The 21,829-nt window shown below is 48.2% G+C and overlaps 1 protein-coding gene across 2 annotated transcripts; it reads right to left on the bottom strand.

The window, feature by feature from the left end:
- Positions 1-274: 274 nt before the first annotated feature.
- Positions 275-20,983, bottom strand: TATDN2 (TatD DNase domain containing 2). Of its 2 annotated transcripts, none has more exons than XM_066596991.1 (7): positions 20,883-20,983; positions 17,018-17,337; positions 13,850-14,284; positions 12,244-13,041; positions 10,283-10,410; positions 10,035-10,218; positions 275-693 (listed from the first exon to the last, which is right to left on the bottom strand). In XM_066596991.1, the coding sequence occupies exons 2-7, from the start codon at positions 17,330-17,332 to the stop codon at positions 553-555; spliced, it is 2,001 nt and encodes a 666-aa protein (XP_066453088.1). In that variant the 5' UTR covers positions 17,333-17,337; positions 20,883-20,983; the 3' UTR covers positions 275-552. The 2 variants fall into 2 exon arrangements, with proteins under 2 accessions (XP_066453088.1, XP_066453089.1); XM_066596992.1 differs by lacking the exon at positions 20,883-20,983 and adding an exon at positions 20,571-20,855.
- Between the last annotated feature and the right edge of the window lie 846 nt (positions 20,984-21,829).

Genomic DNA, 21,829 nt, shown 5'->3' with positions numbered 1-21,829 from the left:
AGATGCATAAATTGCAGCTACATCCTCATCCTCTTCCTCTCTCACTGCATGCAATATCAGACAAAAAATTGCAGCTATGTTCCTCCCTTCTCACAGCAGGTATTATCAAAGCAGCTCCATTTCCCTCCTACCCTCTCAGAGCATGCCTTATCAAAGTTATAGCTGCATTACCCTGCCCATCAAATGTGAAGATACAAGAGCAGGTTGTCAGACCTTCGCCGCTTACTGGTAAGGGTGTATGAAGGGCTCCTCATCCTGACAAGGACGCCAACTCGGATATCTGGTCATTTTATTATTAAATGCGCCCAGCTTCACCCCAACAAAATGTTAAAGTATAAAAATAGGGGTAAAATAGTCTTAAGAATCTAAAAGAAAATTCATTATTAAAAAAAAAGAAAAAGAAAATAAGATCTTTTAAAAAAAACAACAATTCTCATCTTTTTAAACAGATGAGACGTCACCTAAAAGAAGAGACAAAAATAGTGCAGCCGGAGATCTCCTAAAGGGAGACCCTTTAATTACAACAAGTCGGCAGCCAGAAGCATCAGGCACTTAGATGCTGTAGATCCGGTATGTATTCTCACGGAGCTTTGACATGATGGTTTTCACAGGTAGGTTTCGGAGCTTGGCGATTTCATGAACCGTGTGTAAGGCCATTCCAGGGTGTGAAAATTTACATATTCCTTTAGGCACCTAAAGCGAAAAGAAAAAAAAGAAACAGCTGTACAGAATGTAGATGGATCAACGACATTATAAAACAAACTCTTTGTACGTGTGCTTGTGTGACCAGCACTCCCATTCCGTCTCCTACTTGCTGCAGCGGGTGCTGTGATCCCACAGTAAGGAGGACTGGGGCCACGGGAGTCCTGTTCTTGAGATGAGCAGGAGTCTTATCAGTGAGACCCACACTGATCAGCGTGTTATCCCCTTTCCGGTGGACAGGGAATAACTTGAAATTGTCATACAACTCCTTTAAAATTAAAATAAAAAAAAAAATTAACAAAATCAATTTTTTCCCCTTAAGGGTGACTACCCACTACAGTTTTTTTCACTGCGAAATTCGCAGTGTTTCTTTTTCTGCAGGGGTCTATGGGACTTGTAATGTTAAAATCACGATCGCGCAATTCGTGGTAAATTGCGATTTTGCGCGATCTTAACATTACAAGTCCCATGGACCCCTGCAGAAAAAAAACGCTGCGAATTTCGCAGTGAAAAAAAGAAATAAATAAAAAACTGTAGTGGGTAGTCACCCTAATTCGACATGTCAGGAGTTTTTAAAATCGGTGGGGGATCTGGGTGCTGAGCCCCCCCCCCACTGATCGCTAAAACGAAAGGGCAGAAACATTTATCTGAATGCTTTGTCCATTTGGTTGTCATTGCTGGTACTGTATAGACGCCATAAACTTTCTATAGAGGCCCGAACAGTGATAGAAATAGCCGAACGGACACCACTCTCCGATAAGCAGTTCTACCAGTTTATTATAGGCTAACTTCACACAGGCGAGTGCGATATCAAGCCATACGATTTCCCCTCGGATGCGAAGAGTTTTTATATCAAATCAGCCTCACATCACTTCCGGAAATTAGTGATCAGCCGAGGCAGGGGAGCGCAAAGTGTCTTCCATTGTTTTCAATGGTGAAACCTCACATCACACTTATGTGCACCCAGCACAACACTGGCGCCGGTCTCACTGAAAACAATGGGTGATGGGAAGGCACGCCCAAAGTTAGAACGTGCCGCAATTTTTTTCCGCATTGCGGTGCGGGAAAAAAGAAAAAAATAAATAAATCAATCTTTCATGAGTATGTACCCATTCAAAAGAACAGGGTTCATATTTGTGCAAAATTTGCGCATCTCGCAATGCGCAAATCAAGCCCATGTGAAGCCAGCCTTACAGATCAGTAAGTCTCAATGTCCAGACCCCCAATTATCAAATCTCTGATGTTTTACTATTAGTTACCCATTAACCTCGTAGTAGCAAGACCTACGGATGAGACGATTTTGGGGGATTTTAATCTTCACTTTTCAAAAGCCGTAACTCATTTTAACTTTTTCTGCAGGACGGTACAAATACATAAACGCCAAAATTATATAATTTTAAAAAAAAACAAGGGGGGGCGTGGCCAGCGACCGACATGAGCAGTCGCACGTGAGGAGAGCTCCCTAAGGGAAAGCCTAAAATCCTGCTATAATCCTGGCCAGAGTCACATCCTGAGACCCCAGACATCATCCAGGACCTCCTAAATCCTGAGGGGGCGTTGAGACCACGTCTGGAGGAGATTGGAGTCTCCTGTGCGCATAACGGAGCCGCGGGCCGGGGAAGAAGAGGAGCGGCGCCATTACCTGTTTTCCCGCGCTCGCTCCGACGCTGACCTCCCAAGCCTCCTGTCCACAGAGCCGGGTAAGGACCTGTGAGCCCGCTTCTGCTGGCTGAGACCTGCCCGGTGGGCCTTCCCCGAGACCCGGTCACCCCGCTCGAGCCGACCCTCCCCCCCCCGATCCCGCCGGCTGGGTCCCGGAACCCCGGGACGGAGCGGCTCACCCCCCCCCCCCCCCCCCCCCCGGGAGGGAGAAGGAGCTGCTGCGCTGAGACGGAGGGGAGAGCCGCGGCTCGCAAGCTGCTCCAGCCGCCCCGCTGCCCTGAGACCTCCGCTGCCGCCTGCCTGTGCCGACGCGCGGACCGCGCGGGAACCATCCCTCTGGGCTGGGGAGCCCGCCCCGCTGCCCCGAGACCTTCGCCGCCGCCTGCCTGTACCGACGCGCGGACCGCACGGGAGCCACCTCTCTGGGCTGGGGAGCCCGCCCCGCGATCCTAGGAGGAGCGGTGCCTGTTGCCGGGACCCCGGCCGGGTCCGCGGCTCGCTCCAACGTCCGACCCCGAGCGACTGAAGACTCTGCAGCCGGCGAGGGATTAACCCCTTCCCGGACGGGAGGGGCTACCTGGCTCGCAGCCTCCGGTTCTCTTCTCCCCGTGCAGGGGCTGTGCGGGTAACACAGCCTGGTGGACCGTCCTGCAACATCCCACCACGGTCCCCCAGTGGGGCTGGACGTCGCACAAGAGCCCTAATCTAAGCCTCAGCGGCCGCCTCACCTGCAAATCGGCGAGCTGGGAGTTCTTTTGGCCGGTACGGCTACCGGATAGACGGCTACGGACCCAGCCGGAACCGAGGCCGGCCTGACCATCACACCGCTGACCAGCTACCTGCGACCCAGCTCGCGACACCTGGCGGCCCCCGAAACCCCGCGCTGCAATACTCTCCTTTCCGAACCCGGTCCTGCGGAGCCGGCAACTGAACTGTAAGTAACCAGCAGAGAGACAACGCACTCATCAAGAGACATTGATCCCTCCGGGAATATACACCAGGCATATAATCTACGACAATAGACCCCTATTACCCCGCCTGGGGGGGAACAAAACATCCTCAGTTATTGTCATTACTACATAACAACACCTGAGGGAGGGCGCGAGGAACGGACTATTTACGTTCAAAACCCCCGTCCGCCCGATCCTCTGCCCGTGGTGAACAGTGTCGTGGCAAGGAGCCAGCGCCACTTCCTAATTTTTCTTTTACAACTGGGCATAGACTCGACCAAATCCTATATAATTGAGGCCCCCGGACGCGAGACCTTCACCCTCTAACAACTACGGCAACCACATAACTAAGGACTGGATAGCTAATCACATCTAAATCCTGCAAAGCCGCACCAAAACTGTCGACTTTACCATAAGACGCCCGCCATAAGTCACTTCTATCATACTCGTTATATACTGAACGGGAAAAGGCAGAAACTTCCGCTCCTTAACAACCAATATAAGTGCAAATTACAAGGACTGTGTAACCGTTAACATTCAAGTGTCGCAAAACCACGCCAAGACAACCGGAACTGCCCTCTAGACTTTATTATAATCAATATCTCTTGATACTTTATATACCACACTACGCTAAGCGGGAAAAGACTCCTACCCTCTAACAACCACTAACTGCATAACTACAAAGACTCTTGCTGATAACATCTAAGTTCTGTAAGAGACGCATTAACCCACTGAAACCTAAAATCTCGGGACGGAGAAGAGGAAGGGCCACTTACTTCCATAAACCACTATACCAATCCACGTCTTTCACCATGAGCACACGAGCCAAAAGTGGCTCGGCAGCAGAAAAGCTAAAAGAGTTTGCCCATTCTAAGACCCCAGATCATACACTGCGGCCAGTACGACCCACCCAGATGAGGGAGCCCGAAGACGAGAGTGGGCAGCCGCTGGAACCGACTATGCGACAGCTCCTCGAAGCAATCAATACCTGCAAGTCCTCTCTCACTAATAAAATAGCAGAGATAAAGTCTGACGTCTCGCTCCTGAGACAAGACTTGCAGAACATGAGAGGTAGAATGCGGGAAATGGAGGATCGCATCTCCAACACAGAAGACTCCTTACGCCCGCTCTCTGCAGCAGTTAAAAAAGCCACGCGAGTAGCAGAATATTGCCAATCCAAGACGGATGACCTAGAAAACAGGTCACGCCGTAACAATCTACGGATAATTGGCCTGCCCGAGAAGTCCGAAGGCTCCCACCCAGAAACATTCGCCGAAACATGGCTGAAGTCTTTGCTAAGTGACGAGACCTTCTCCACGCACTTTGTAGTGGAAAGAGCCCACCGGGTCCCAACAAAACCACCGCAACCGGGAGCCCCCCCGCGCCCTTTCCTAGTGAGAATCCTGAACTGCAGAGATCGGGATGCGGCACTTCGTCAAGCTAGACTAAAGGGCCCATTAAAGTATAATAACTCAATAATCTCTATATTCCCTGACTTTTCAGCCGAGCTACAAAAGCAAAGGGCTACTTTCATAGACGCCAAAAGAAAGTTCAAAGAAAGAAACATCCCTTATTCAATGGCGTACCCAGCCCGCTTACGTATCGTAGCCCAAGGGAAAGTGGTTTTTCTTCAATCCCCCACCGAGGCCTCGGAGTGGCTGGATATGCACCCGCAAATACTGGCAGACGATTGAACCCACAACAGCTATGGCGGGACTCTGAACTCATAATCTTGTGCGACTGATACCCCCCTGACCTATAGACGCTGAAACATGGGGCGACAATATCTTTAAATTGCCAACAGATCTGGCAAACGCCCGTGATCCTCTGTAGGCCACCGGGATATTCCCCCCCCCCCCCCCCCCCCCATATTAGAGGAACATCCGCTACTTCTGTATAGACTGTAGCTAAATTGTTTTATTCTTGTTTGATGTTTTTGACATTTATGCCGAAATTAAGCAAAATGTCAGAGGTTAAAGGTTTAAAATGTTATAATCTGCTCTTCAATAATTTTCTTAGCAGGTCTGCATCGACACAACTCCCCTCCCTACACCCACAGATCTTCCCCCTTTCTCCCTACTCTAGGGGCACAGAGACAACACTTCAAACACATATCCACACAGTCAGCAATGACCCTAAAATGTATTAGTCGGAACGTCCGAGGTCTCGGCACCGCCCTTAAGCGAAGAGCGGTCTTCGCGTATATTCGGCAGACTAACGCACACGTTATAAGTTTGCAAGAGACCCATCTTATTAAAGAAAAGGCCGACACCCTGGCAAAGCCTTGGGTGCAATGGGCGGCTCACTCCTTCCACGCCTCCTCCTCTAGGGGCGTCTCCGTGCTCATCCATAGGTCATTACGTTGGAACCCCATCAACATTCGCAGGGACCCCGAAGGACAATTTATATTCATATTCGGAGAAATAGACTCCAAACCTTACATTATCCTATCTATCTATAACCCACCTCATAATAACCTCCATCTTTTACAATCTGCTATAACATACGCTCATCAATACCCCTCGGCGGGGGTGATTTGCCTAGGTGACTTTAATATGGTAATGGCCTCAGCCGTAGACAGATTCCACATATCCCCTAATACGACCCCCACCCAAAGCTCTTCCCTTAAACAATTAATCGACAGTGTCGGCTGGATCGATCTCTGGCGATTCAAACACCCTGACGTGCAGGAGTTTACCTGCCATTCCCCGGGACATAGCGCACTGGCAAGAATTGACTATATATTTAGCTCAGCGGAACTGGCAATATTCCTTTCCAAAATCACGCACTGCCCACGCGGCATATCCGATCATAGCCCCATACTGTTAACGTTGAAATTCCCCCAACAAAATATAGTACCCACTTGGAGGCTCCATCCCTTTTGGTTGAAGCTAATCGGACCAGATGATCAAGTACCTTTCCACATATCCCTGTTCTTAGAGGCTCACAGTGAGAATACCCACCCCGCTCTGAAATGGGACACCCTAAAGGCCTACGTAAGGGGATTCCTCAAGTCCGCCATATCATACATTAAAAAAATCGACAGCCCAGGCCGATAGAGAATTAGAATCCCAGACAATAGAGGCGGAAAAGATATACACATCCAACCCTACAGATGCCAATAAAATAACCTGGCTTAGCCTACTTCGACTCCACAAACACCAAATATATGCTAAAGCTAAGCGCAAATTATTCTTTACCAAACAACATTATTTTGAACTGGGAAATCAATCCAGTCACCTACTGGCCAGCCTCATTAGACGGGGAAATAAAACTAATACGGTCCTTAAGATCAAAAACCAGGGCGGGGTGGAGCTGACTGACGGCCCATCTATCACAAACTGTTTTAAAGATTTTTATAGCAATCTGTACAACTCTTCCTCTCAAAGTACAGTGGCAGACGTCCTAAGCTACTTGGAGGATCTAAACTTCCCAACCTTATCCACAGATCAGGTCGAACTTCTGGAAGCCCCTATCACGCTAGAGGAGATCCAGCAGGTAATCAGAGATATGGCTTCTAATAAATCACCCGGCCCAGATGGTCTCCCGATAGAAACATACCGGAAATATAGTGAACAACTAGCCCCATTACTACTTGCGACACTAAATCAAGCCCAAATAGATAATACCCTCCCACCCTCATTCTACAAAGCCTCCATAGTGGTGATACAGAAACCCAGAAAGGATCCGACAGATTGTAGCTCCTATCGCCCAATCTCACTGGTAAATGCCGATTACAAAATCCTAACCAAAATCCTAGCAACTAGACTAAATCAAGTGATTCTGTCCATTGTCCATCCGGACCAGACGGGCTTCATGCCTGGGAAATCTACGACAATAAATATCCGTAGAGTCCAGACGGCCATGCAACTGGGAAAACAATATAATATGCCCTGGGCCTTGGTCTCGTTGGACATGGCAAAGGCCTTTGACTCACTGGAGTGGGCTTTTCTTGGGGCCTGTCTGACCCGCTTTGGATTTGGACCCATATTCCAACAATGGATCAAAATCATATATAAGTCCCCGAGCGCGAATGTAGTGGTAAATGGCATTCCATCACCCGAATTCCAACTGGCGAGAGGTACCCGTCAGGGATGCCCTCTATCCCCGGCTCTATTTGCCATAGCCATTGAGGCGTTGGCAATACGTCTGAGAGATGCCCCCGGTGTAAAAGGTTTTAGATGGACGGACCTCGAGATTAAGGTGGGACTATACGCGGATGATACAATTCTTTTTCTATCAGACCCAATGAACTCATTTTCCCAAGCCATGACCCACATAGATAGGTTCTCCAGTTTCTCGGGTCTGTACGTCAACTGGTCTAAATCGACAATCCTATATACAAACTCCAACCCCGGAAATGACCCCTGTGTAACTAAATATGGGCTAAAACCAGTTCAAACATTCAAATATCTGGGGATACTAATGCCGTATGATCACAATAACGCCATAGCAGAAAATATGGACCCGCTGCTGGATGACATAAAACACACATTAAAGGGATGGACCAAACTACCGCTCTCTGTGGCAGGGCGCATAAATCTTATTAAAATGGCCATACAGCCTAAATGTTTGTATATACTACAGCACATGCCAGTAGCAGTCCCCAAACGTTTCTTCCAGACATTAAACTCCCTAATCACCTCCTTTGTATGGAACTCCACTCGCTCCAAGCTAAGTCTGTCGACATTACAAAGGCCCAAGGAGCAGGCCGGAATGGCCCTTCCGGACCTCCGACTCTACTATTTGGCAGGACAACTGAGAAACATACGGACCTGGGTCCTGAATAGGGAGCTGCCCATAGCAGACAAACAACTGGCAAAGCAAGTAAAAGGCAATAATCTTCTAAATTACCTAGAATTCCCACAATACACTAACCCCTCCGACGTGGTCCCGCTTCATAGACTGGCCCTTGGGGTGTGGAGGGAGGTGAAGGCGCTGCAACAATACCGAGATACACTACCCGAGCTCTGTCTCTGGAATAACCCTGGCCTCACTGCCCTACAATCAATCCCAGATCCACAATATTGGATGGCTCAAGGGGCACACACACTAAACGACATATATACAGACGGAATATTCCCTACATTCACAGAACTACGCGACAAGCTGCAGTCCCCACATCTCCAACTATTCAGATTCTTCCAGCTGAGACACGCTCTGAACTCCCAATTCCCACCCACATCAACACATATATCTAAATTCCCTACAATTGGCATCCTTAAGTCTCAAGGACCCAGGGGGCTAATTTCGGCCCTATATACGCATCTCCTTTCGGCTAAAATATCCCCTAATCCACCTACAGCATATGACAAATGGAAGCGAACTATTCCATCTCTCACGCCTGAGGAATGGCAGGACATCTCTGAGTCCCACCTGGTAGTCTCCCCCGCTGTAAACAACAAATTAATCCAATTATACATAACATATCAGGCCTACCTTACCCCTAGCCGCCTGTATAGAATGGGCACCGCATCCTCAAATGCTTGCCACAGATGCCGTCAACCAGACGCGAACTTCTGGCATCTGATATGGGAATGCCCCCCAGTTAATGAGTACTGGTCGGAAATTACTAACCTTATAAACGCACTACTACCTCCCCCACTGACTATTGATCTAGACCCCAAGGTGGCGTTATTTGGCCTACTGGAGGAGGAGGTGTGGCCACATCACACCCGCATCTTTCTTGAAAAGACCCTGTTCCTGGCCCGCAAGACAATAGCCATGAAGTGGATGGCGGTGGAGACTCCCTCTACCCTACACTGGATACAAATGGTAAATAGCGTAAACTCTTACGAAAAGATCATCTACCAAAACAGAGGATGCCCGGCCAAATTTGGGAAGGTGTGGGGGATATGGATCGATTCCCATTCTACCTTACAAACGGAATAACCTCGAACCCCCCCCCCCCCAGATAAGTGTACGCAGACCTGCAATACAGCTCTTCTATCAAAATTGAAATAAGTCAGAGCAGAACCGTTTTGGGAAAAGTTTAAAAAGTTTACTGTTGTCGAGTTATCCGAAGAATACAGTAATAAGATATATCGATCCTAATGTAATGGAAATGTATGTATGAACAATGCCATACCTAACAAAACTCTCTTTATTCTGTACTCTAAAATGCCTTTGTTTTGTCAAAATAAAACGAATTTAAAAAAAACAAGGACATTCATAAATATATATATATATATATTTATAATTTTTTTTTTTTGTGCATCACAGCCCCCTCCATTTGTGAGACTTGAATATGCTTCAACAATGATCACAGCACGTAAGACTTTACAGCGGTTGCAGCAGGAGGCTCAAAAGTAAAATAGGAGAGGTAAAGCAAAGTATTTGAACAGTTGAGTTCTTTCAGGATGCAAAGTAGCCAATAAAAGTTAAAGGGGTTGTGCCATGATATAAGTTATCCCCTAACTTGCAAGTCCAACCACTGGGACCCTCACCAATCCCAAGAATGGGGCCCCAGCGCATCCCAAAGTCAGGTCAGCAGCAATCACACGAGTGCTGCTACTGTATTCACTTTAACTAGACCTTTGGTAATAGTAGAGTACTTGAACTAGGCCATCTACGGTGGTCCCGTTTGCGGTCCGGTTCCGTGCTACTTATATTGTGGTGTCACTATGGATGGTACACAATTACATCTCTCCCCAGCATCATCTACGGAGCAGTCACAGAAGCCTGTGGTGTACACAGCTCCCTCCTGTTCTCTCCCATTACCTGTTTAGGAAGGAAAAAAGGAGCGTCTGTCTCCACAATCAGCCTGTCTAAGGGGATTTTAGTCACTGCGTCCTGCGCTTCCACAGCGGAAGGATACGTTAAAACGGCGGTAAATCCCACAGCCATGTTTGGAAATTCCTGCAGAAACGGCTCGATGTCTTCGTACTTGCCGGTGAAACAATGCCTGCAGCAGAGGAGGAAAAGTTACTGGGGATCTACAGTAATAACACAATCACACTGATGCTCACCGGTGTATCTTGTAGTCACGAGGGAGCCATTTCTTCATTATTTTAAACAGGTCTTTGTCTGCACCCCGACAATGAATGACCAGAGGCTTCCCCAACGGCACCACCAGCTTCAGCTGCTTCTCAAAAACCTTTCCATGTGGAAATCAGAGTAATGTCACTAGTAAACCTGGTAAAAGAAAAATGTACCAAAAATTGCAGACTAACTTCTGCAGATGTGCTGTAACCCATAGCAACTGCACTCCCGGTCTAGAACAATTCCCTGTAAATATGGATCGCGGCAATCTGAACAAATTATACTCGTACTGTGCAAATGTTGGCAGCAACTGAATGATAGTTTGTTCATCATTCACTTCCAGCTGGCATAAATATCAAATGACGATCGGCCATGTAAAAAGGCAGTTATTCATCTATGAGTGACGACTGCTTTACTGTGAATGGAGGCGGCCGGAAGAGATCTCCAGCCAGCTCTGTCTTCATTCGCTGAGAGATGCTTGCTTCTGCGCGAAAGCTTAAGAGCGATTATCGCTGCGACAACTGGTGGGTGCTTCAACGTCCGACAAATCAGCCCATGTAAAGGTAGTTTTACATCAGAGGAATATTCCCGGACGGAACCCAGAAGCAGCGGTGGGCGGTCCAGTGCCATGAAAGAAAAAAAAAAAAGTCACCGCTGAAGCCTGTGAGCGGCTGAGCGGTCATGTGCACTATGAACAGCACGTACCTGACGCTTCTTTTGGGTTCCATATGGCGGACACTGGGGCTACAGAACTAGACGGGAAGCAACTGAAATAGGGGAGTATTCCATTTATCGTCATTTTAACCTTTTTATATAAGCAAAAAACCCCTTTAAACATTGAAGTTTCCTATTAAATGACAGCAAGCAGAGATCTTAAAAATCACAAGGAATCAGAACAGAAAGTATACTGGGAAATTATATGCAATGAATAACTTATTTGTTGATGCTTGAAAACCCCATTAGGCTAGCCCGCACACGGGTGGGACGGATTCCGCATGCGGAATCCAGCCCTAGCAGTAGTGGCGTCCATGCATCACATTTTCCGCTTGTGTGGAGAAAAATAAAAAAAGGGTTTTCAATAGTATGTTATGGACGGTATTTGCTGCGGAATCTGGAGGCAGATGCCCACTCCGGATTCCGCAATGCAAATCCAGCCTGTACAGGCGGCCTTAATAGCTCTCCTCACCTTCCTGGAGCCACACATGCAATGCACAGTAGGCCTACATGTTGCTCAGGCTTTACATCGCTCACGTATTATCACCCATTAAAGGGGTTGTCCCGAGGCAGCAAGTGGGTCTATACACTTCTGCATGGCCATAATAATGCACTTTGTAATGTACATTGTGCATTAATTATGAGCCATACAGAAGTTATAAAAAGTTTTATACTTACCTGCTCCGTTGCTGGCGTCCTCGTCTCCATGGTGCCGACTAATTTTCGCCCTCCGATGGCCAAATTAGCCGCGCTTGCGCAGTCCGGGTCTTCTCCTCTTCTCTATGGGGCTCCGTGTAGCTCCGCCCCGTCACGTGCCGATTCCAGCCAATCAGGAGGCTGGAATCGGCAATGGACCGCACAGAAGCCCTGCGGTCCATGAAGACAGAGGATCCCGGCGGCCATCTTCAGCAGGTGAGTATGAAGACGCCGGACCGCCGGGATTCAGGTAAGCGCTGTGCGGGTGGGTTTTTTAACCCCTGCATCGGGGTTGTCTCGCGCCGAACGGGGGGGGGGTTTAAAAAAAAAAAAACCTGTTTCGGCGCGGGACATCTCCTTTAACATTCTCCATTGCCGTATTCCTGCATTACTCTATGCTACAGAGCAACTCCTTGGAGAACTAGTGGTGGCCATATTGGTGTTCACCCATTTCAGGACATTCCCTTCTCATAACTGGTTGTGTGGGTTACAGCACAATCTCGATAAGAAAACTTCTGCAATACATATTTTTTCTCACCGCGATCTGGTCTGGAATAGATGTGGAACATTTATGGGAATAATCCAAACCCATTTCTCCGAAGGCAATAGCTTTGGGGTGCCGAAGAGCCATCATCATGTCTTCATGCAGACGGTCATTGTAATACTGTGCAAAGTGGGGATGACAGCCAAACGCCCCCCAGACCAAGTCCTCGTTCAGAACCTCTTGCCATGGAAGCCTCTTCAGAGTGCGAGGATCACAGTAATCAGTAATGCAGCCGTGAAACTCCCGGGGAAAGGAAGAGTAATACTGCCTCCTAAGATCCGCAAAGGAGCTCCGATGCGATAATCTCGCAAACAGCATGTCAAGATGGCAATGTGTGTCTATGAAGCTGCTGTCCCGGAACTTGGAGTCTGAGCTTGGAGAAGGAAGAATCTGTAAAGACCTTCTAGAGGGTTTGGTTGTTTGATCAAATTTCCACGGAGCATCAAAAGACGCCGACCGTTTGTGGCTCTTTACTACGGGGCTCTCGATGTCGCTGGACACACTGAGGCGACTGCTGTCCAGCAGGGAAGGTTCTGACGTGTAGGAGCTGTCCCATTCTTTCTGCCGCCAGGTGTTGCGTTCTGCAGGTGGTTTGTACAATGAACTGCTTGGGGACTTCTTGGCATAACAGCTCAAAGGACTTTCATACTGATAAGTGGAAGGTTGTGTGTCGTCTTGTACAGAACAGCAAGGTGAAAACACGTCCTCCTGAGAAAATCTGGTCAGCGATCCCATGTCTTCTACGTCTGAGAAGTCACTACCAATGGAAGGATCCTTATCCGCAAGATCTAGCTGCATAAATTAAGGAAAGATATGATAGTTACTGGGGTTAGACCCCTAAATTAAATCAAATTACTGTAAATTAACACTAATTAAGGTGTAAAAGTTACAAAGGGTAAAGACATGTTATGGCAGCTGCATGTGGCTTAAAAAAAGTTGTACATTGCCTCACTGTTGACACAATATTTATATATCAATTGTTATAGGCTGTACGATTATGCAGGTAAACCACAATTGTACCCACAAAGCCACATGCCCTTGAAAACCAATTAGTAATGGCCACTATGGGTGACAAATTAACAAATATTCAGGATTAAAGTGACCCTCCAAGACAAGATTCTGTGCGGGGACCAGAAGGGAGTTATACCGCCTGCCCCTGTCCTCTTGTTCCTCCGATCCACTAACTCCCAGGCCCCCTTTTTAACCTTAAAAGATGGCCACTGCAATCTTCTCACTACCTAATGCTCACTGTGTATTTGTAGTTGGAGGAACTTTATACTGCTCCCTCATTGGCCAGTGCTGATCCCTTAGCCAAGCAGAGGTTACATGTAGTGCTTCAGTAGTCTAACTACCTAATGCGCAGTGAGTCTTAGGTAGTTAAAAGATTGCAGTGCCCATGTTGAGCAATCTAAACCAGGACCCGCCACTGGTGGATCCAAAAGACAGCAGTACAGGGAACAGTCGGCAGGTAATAACCCCATCCAAAATCAATCCAAAATCAGAAGAATATCCTAATCACCTCACTCTACTTTGCCTTTCACTTCGGGTCTTGGAATTAAAAAGTAACATGCAACTGTAGACGCTGGATTTAAGGACTTACTGTTGAATACATGTCTTTATCTGAATCTTCATCTAAAAATACAAGTCGGGGTGTCTCCTGCTGAGCATCGGCAAGTTCTTTGGGAGACACATTGATGACCATTTCTCTTAGGCTTGGCTCTCTCTTAACGATTGTGCTCCTCCGTTTCCTCTCCGACACAACCTCCTTCTTCGAGGAGGTGGATTTGGAGGTTGAGAGTGTCAGCGGCAATTCTTCAGGTTCAGATAACTTTCTTTTCTCCACTTGCTTTGTTTCTTGGGAATGTCTTGTCTCACTGTCCTGCAATCTCCGGGATCTACTTTTAGTTCCTAGAATGTCACTGAACGCTCTCTGGAATAAAAGGGACGGCCCGCTGTCTCTCGAAGTTCGGGGTCTCTTCTCTTCGTTACTTGATCTTCTATCAGCGTCGTTATTTCTCTCGTTCCGATGATCACGCTGGAAAGAAAATGTTATAGGTAACTAGAAAAGCACCGAGCAGATCTCTCCTGGTAGAGGACAGATGCCTTCAGTCCTGTGTCTAGCTGGAAAGAGAACACTGGGGGTGCGTTCACACGAGCGCATAAACGGCGCGTTTTTGCGCCCAATCGTATATACGTGACCATCTGAGGCGTTGGTCTCGAATGTATTCGTTCGCACGGGCGATTTTACGGCGCGTAAAAACGGCAACCCGAAAAAAAACGGAACATACGCGACCGAAATACGCGCCAACGCATATTTGATGGCCGAAAAGATAGTTTGCAAAGTAGGAACAAACGATAATACGCTTTCTAGCTCTGGTCATGATCGCTGAAAAACGTTCTTTCCGGCGATTATACGCTGCGGACGTGCAAACGTAAATACGCCTACGCTCGTGTGAATGCACCCTTAGAATGCGGTAAGAAAGCTGTGGGACAAAAGTCACTGTCTCGCCATATGCCTAACACCTTGTCCCATGATGTGTGCCAGTTCCAGCCTCCTGATTGGCTGGAATCGGCACATGACGGGGGCGGAGCTATGCGATGATGCGTACAAGGGGGCGGAGCCAAAATGCAGATGCTGCCGAGCGGAGAAGAAGGGAGAAGACGGATCTGCGCAAGCGCGTCTAAAAAGGCAAGAAGACACCGAAATTAGACGGCACCATGGCGACGGGGACGCTAGCAACGGAGCAGGTAAGTGAATAACTTCTGTATGGCTCATATTTAATGCACGATGTATATTACAAAGTGCATTAATATGGCCATACAGAAGTGTATAACCCCACTTGCTGCCGCGAGACAACCCCTTTAAGGACAGGTCTATTTTGAGGTTTTAGGACCAAGCTTTTTTTATTTGCTTGGCCTTTCAATGTTGCATTCCAAGAGCCAGAACTTCTTTCTAACTTCCGTTGACATAATCGTACAAAGGCCGAATTCTTGCTGGACGGATTGAAGTTTTCCTTGACACTATGTTGTTGTACCTATGACTTATTAGTTTTTGGGGGAAGAGGCGATGCAAAAAGAAACAGTAAGGGTATTTCTAGATGAGCTGGTTTATCGTTTTAACGAGTGAATGAGGTCTGAGTTAGCTCGTTCGCTCATGCAGCCTGTTTAGGTCGTCGGCTCGTTCAGTCTTTCACATACGCTGTGTGAAAACTGAACGATAAGTGAAGAGCCAACAATGATTTTTATGCCTGCATAAAATGGACCAGCAAAAAGCGAATGGTTATCTTTAGTCATTCGGGCGTTGGCTGCGATTAGACTGAACAATTATCGTACACTTTCACTGTTTGAATGATAATCGTTCTGTCTAAAATCACATTTAAATCAGTTCTTTTTTTCTCTTTTTCGTTGTCTACATTGTGGGAACAATAAGGTAAAGGGTACCTGCACTTTTTAAAAGCTTGACATGTCAGAGCAACATGTCAAAAGTTTTCACAGTGGGGTCCGGGTGCTGAGGCCCCTGCTGATCACCGAAACGAAGGGGCTTTACAAAAAGGAGTTGTTGAGCAGCATGCAAGGAGTCAAAAAAACTTTACATGTGGAAGAAATAAGGTATTTCTACTCTGATTTGAAAGAAGAAATTTTTTTTTCACTCCTCGCATGCTGCTCAACAGCTCCTTTTTGTAAATAATGTGGTGGATTTTTGAGTCTGAACCCATTTATTGAGCGTGCATTCTTTTTTTTTTACTACTTCCCAGCTATTGGTGTATGTGACACTTTGGCTATCATCTTTGCTTGTCGGTTCCTCGCAGCAGCTGAAGGCGGACACCTAGATGCTTCTAGACCTCTATGCGTGCATCTTCAACTGCCGAGAGGAGCCGACAAGCAACAATGACAGCTGAAGGGGCACAGTGCTCGGCCGAGGGCTTCTGTTCCTTCATTTTAGATGGAAATCTTGCGGCATGTCCGCAGCAGGACTGCACAAACATTCCGCAAGATTTCTGCAGCAGAAGGCTGCTTCAAAGCCTGCGCCATTTGGGGCGGTTTTGAATTGGCTTTTCTGCCTGTATTCCGCTGCGGAAATCTCTCCACGTAGAGAGAACAGAGCCCGCAGAGGAAACGCCAATAAAATTGACATGTCACGGATTTGCATTCCGCACATGTCAGTTTCCACGCAGCAGACTGTCATCAGTGTGTGAATGAGATTTTTGCAAATCTCGTCCACTTTGCTGCTTAGTTTTAGGTTTAAAAATGCAGGCAGAATTTCCATGGCAATTCCGCCCCGTGTAAACGCAGCCTAAAAGTACCTTTACACGGGACGACTGTGGGGGGCGGTCAGCCGTTCCAGCAACTTATTGCTCCCGTGCTTTTACATAGGATTTTAATGGTCCTTTTACATAAGCCAAAAATCTCATGATTCTTGATTGCCTCAGCTCATACACGCGTGGGCTGCCTGTTTAGACTGTACGATTCTCGCTGACAATCATGTAGCTCTTGTGCACTGAACGATCACTGTTTAAACTACCCGACGAGTGAATGAGCAGACGCCAATTTTTATGCTGGGTGAAACTGAACGACTAGCGAAAACCTCATGGAGCGACTTCTTGCTCTTTTGAGCAATTATTCGGAGGACTATTGGCCTGTGTAAAGATACCTTTAGCCTGTGACAAATGTGCGGTCAGGTACAGGAAAGGGTTAACAGTATTATAAAAACCCGTGTGACTTCCCCTCATTCGCCAGGTACCATTATTGGACATTATTATTAGACTACCTCCTTCTCCAGCGCCTCTCCCGAGTTCTTTGTGTGGCGCTCAGTGCTGCGGTTTTGCCGTCTGTCCATCTGTCTGCTCCTGGCTCTCACAGTGGAGCAGACACCAGAACCGATATCCAGTCTGCGCCTGGGCGTACTCTCAGAAGGGTAGAACACCCTTCGCCTCTCCCGTGATAGACTGGAACTTTCATCGTCCTGGTCACTGTTGGGACTAATTCTTCGTGACTCGCTGCTTTTTAGGTATTTGCTAGAAGACATCTCTGGTGAACTCAGCCATTTATGCTTCCGTGTACTGCTTGCACTCCTGTCCGCCATGATGCCTTTGGGGGAAAAAAAAAGTATCATGTTAATTAATGGAAAAACTCATCCACAAAGTAGTATTATCCCATATTGACCAGGGTCCGCCACTTCATCTTTGCACGTGCGAGAAATATAAACAGGCGCGGTCACAGAACTGTCTCCTAATAAGGCACTAGATATCACAGGAAAAAACGGCAATTCACCGTAGACTCAAAGCACCTGCAAACAATGAGGAGTCACGACATCAGACGTCTTAGAGATATGATCACGATACAATGGCGTGCCAGGATTTGATATGGATTCCGTACCAATTCTGCGTCCCACTCATTTGACTAGGAATCCAGTCCGTAGTTGATACAGATTGCGGTAAGAGACGGAATTGCTTCTTGATGCAGAATCCACAAAGGGATATCAGCACACAGAATAACCCCACTGAATGGAGATAATCCACATGTGGACTGGAGGCATCTGTACGCGCGAGGATTGCTTTACACAACACGACCATCATCTGAACAATCACCTAAAGCTCGGCTCACATAGGAATTTCTCTGCGGCAAATCCGCCTGCGGCCGCTAATCCCGGCATTAGCCATCAATGTCATAATTCTCATCCCCACAGGATGGCCAATCCGTCACGGCAAAGCCGGCACTACGGTGCGGATTCCCCGCTGCAAAACTGCAGGATTTCCGCCGGGAATACGTCCCACGTGATCCCAGCCTAATTGAGCGTACGTTAGTGATGGTTCCGTGTAAACGCAGCGGCCCTCAACAGGGTGACGAGCGAGCAATCGTTTGTGTGGCAATGGGGGTGCGAGGGGGTGCGATTTTAACAGATTTCCTATTGAAATACCCGATATTTACACGCATGAAAACCGCACACACTGCGATGGGATTTTATCACAAAACGCATTGTGATAAATCGCGGGTTTAAGAGTGCGAGTTTCCCGTACCGATACCTCACTCGCCCATGTAAATCCAGCCGGTCGTACACTAACGACTCGCTGTAGTGACTATTCAAACGATACTTGCCCCAGGTAATCCCAGCCTAAGGCCGCCTGCACACGGGTGGAAATCCCGCGGCGGTATTTCCCGCGGGATTTCCGCCACTGAAAGTTTGCATAGGAGTGCATTACAATACGCACTCCTATGCAGACGGACGCGGTTTGGCCGCGCGAAATCTCGCGCGGCAAACAAACCGCGGCATGCCCTATTTTTGTGCGGGGCACGCACTCACCCGGCCGCCGGCTCCGGTCTGCGCATGCGCCGGCTGCGCGGCAGCCGGCACATGAAAGAGCCAGGGCCGCCAGGCGCGGGAGAGTACGCGCTCGTCCCTGCAGGCTCTCGGGTCGGGTCCCGCGGCGAGAATTCTCGCTGCCGGATCCGACCCGCTCGTCTGCAGGCAGCCTAAATCTGAGACTAAAACCCCCGAGGTTTGGCCGCTGATTAGGTGGCAGATCCACGTTGGATTTTGCCTGTCTGAACTTCGGCTCAGTCTCACAGTCGTATGCCATATTAGACTAAATTCACTGCACGCGCTTCACGCATTTTAATTGCATATGCGCATTTTGTTTAAGTCCACGCGTTATCCGGTTTTCATGCAAAGTGGCCCAATTGATGTCGCTTTTGCTTTCACCGTCTTCTGCAACATGCATAAAGAAAACGCAGCACACATGTATGTAGCGTCTGTTCGCTGCGGTTTTTACGCTCCCATAGACTTTGATTGGTGATTTTGTGAAAACAGAACAAAATAAGAGATGCTGCAAGGAATGGACAGAAAATACTCCTATGTGAATGGGCCCTAAGGCCAGCTGCCTCGATGCCGCTGTAAGCAGGCACATACGAGGGCATGGGACAAAGTATGTTCACTTGTGCCAACGTTCACATGAAAGATTTATTTGCGCGTGTAAAGCCCCGCCCACTGCCTTAAGCCCAGGAAACTTTGTCGCCATGAGCACCTGGTTTATAAGCCTCCGCCCGTGTGAGCGCAGCAAGAGAGCAGCCGCCACCGGGGAGCGCTGTGAGCGGCAGCGCTGTGTGCTTATAGATTTACATGAGACAAGTTTGTCCGCGAGACGATGTTTGCACCTACAATGCACTGGAGGCTGCAGCGACGCCGACTCCAAGATTGAGTGAAGTACTCTGTGCCCGCACTGCGGATCTTCCGTAATGTGGAGTACAACCATGACGACGGCACAGTACTAGGAGGATGTGATCGCAGAGCCCCGTCCAATCAGAGTTCAGAAAATGCGTTGCATCTGTTTCTTACCGCCGCGCCATACCACTCTACCACTATTCCGGTTTTCCACCCCTTCCCCAATGCTGGAAACATCCTGACTGGCACAAAGCTGCTGTAATGTGGTACTACAAGTCCCAGCAATGCCACAGATTTTTGCTGCCTTTAGGCCGGCTGCACACAAAGGGTGGGATTCCGCTGCGCCGGCAAGAATTTCGGATGGTTGGGATGGCTCGCCGTTGGCCATGCACGGTACAGACTTTATTTATTTAAGTCCCTGCTTTAACTGCACCTTCGCTAGACGACGGCACGGAATCTGTGACCTTTCGCAATATCAATAGTGGAAGGGCGCGGGTCAGATTGCAATGGAAGCCAACTGCGCCAAAAAAAAATAGAGCATGCTGCGATTTTTTCCCCCCATGAGCGGAAAACCGCATTTTGCTGGGTGTGAGAGGACATGCCAACGTTCTATACTTGCTATGCTAATGGATGCGGAATGCTATGCATTGTTCGGCGGGTGAAGATTGCAGATTCCGCAATCCAAACCCGCCGTGTGCAGCGGCCTTAGGCCTCGTCGGTGAAATCTAAGGCTGGGTTCACACGGGGCGTATTCCCGTCGGAAATCCCGCGGTTTGGCAGCAGCAAAAGCCGCAAGATTTCCGCCGGGAGGAGCGCCACGGAAAAACCTGCGGCGGCTTTGAAGCGGCCCGGCCGCTCGCTTTTCTGTTGCGGCCGGCGCTCCCATAGAGGAGAGCGCGGCTGTGACGGAAGTAAACAATAAATAGACATGCTGCAGCTTTAAGAAACCGCGGCTGCGGCGGCCAGGGTTTCAGCCGGACTTACTGCAGCGGATTGGCCGTCCCGTGTGGACGAGATTTCTGAGAAATTTCGTCCACATGGCTGGCTAATCCCGAGATTAGCGGCCGCGGGCGGATTTGCCGCGGCGAAATTCCGTGCGGCAAATCCACCCCGTGTGAACCCAGGCTAAGGAAGTTCCAAAAAAGAATTAAGCAGAAAGCACCATGGTGTCAGAGAACAGCGGCGGCCGTGTAGCAGCAACAGGGGGGCGGGGGGCTTATTCCCAGGACTTTTGTCCTCAGCAGGGAAGTTCCTCGATCCTCCTCACAACGCGGCCAAGGAAGCTGCTGGGCCTTCCAGAAGCCTCTCTGCTATGGGATGGGATAGGTTGGGGGCACGGCGGTGCATGCTGGTACTACAGCCCCGGAATACACACCGCAGCCCCGTTATGTGACGGGCACACCGGCTGCAGACAATCAGACCGGTAATACCCCCCACGGTGCAGCCGCCGGGTCACCCCGGGCCCTTCACTTACTGCCCTCACACCGTGGACTCTCCGGCGCTCAGTGACCTGCAGCACATCTGGAGATGATCGGCGGACCTCCGGCGCGGCACCTCCCCCTTAACTGCTCGCTGATTGGGCAGGATGTTTGTCCGCTATTTTTCCTTCCCACTCTCCTATTGGTTAACGATGGTGCTGCGCTTTGATTGGCTGACAAGTCCACGCAGATAACATGAAGCAGCAGTGCCGGGAAACGGAAAGTACAGAGCCTCCCCCATGGCAGGACGTGCCGGGCTGCAGGGGGTTAATCAGTCAGCAGTTTCCTGTTCACATTGTATTTCTTTCTGATACTACATTATGTTGCACTGAGAATGCCACCAAATATAAACTGGTACAAACATGGGAATTAAATGCCACCAAATATAAACTGGTACAAACATGGGCATTAACCCCTTAATGACGCGCCCCCCCCCCCTTTTTTGTCCATTTAAGTTTTTTCCTCCCTCCTTTAAAAAAATCATAACTCCATCGACGTCGCTGTATGAAGGCTTGTTTTTTGTGGGATGAGTTGTATTTTTCAGTGGTGCTATTTAATGTACCATATAATGTACTAAAAAACTTTTAAAAACTTCTGAGTGGAGTAAAATAAAAAAAAACAACATTCCGCCAACTTTCAGTGCGCTTTGTTTCTACGGCGCACAAACTGCAACATAAACGACATGATAACTTTATTCTATGGGTCAGTACGAGGATACCAAACTTGTATGTTTTGTTTTTTTTACAATTTTTTTTTTTTTCAAAGACATTTACTTTTTTTCAATTATTTTCTGCAATCATCTTGTGCACGCAATGACTTTTTAATTTTTTTGTTGATGTAGTTGAGCGAGGGCTCATTTTTTGCGGGATGCTCTGTAGTTTCCGTTAGTACCAATTCGGAATACATACGACTTTTTATTGCGTTTTTTTTTTTTTTACAATTA

Source organism: Eleutherodactylus coqui, chromosome 3, assembly GCF_035609145.1.
Source record: "Eleutherodactylus coqui strain aEleCoq1 chromosome 3, aEleCoq1.hap1, whole genome shotgun sequence".
Taxonomy (NCBI): Eukaryota; Metazoa; Chordata; class Amphibia; order Anura; family Eleutherodactylidae; genus Eleutherodactylus; species Eleutherodactylus coqui.
Note: the sequence above shows the minus strand (reverse complement) of the source record. Positions and strands in the feature narration are given on the sequence as shown.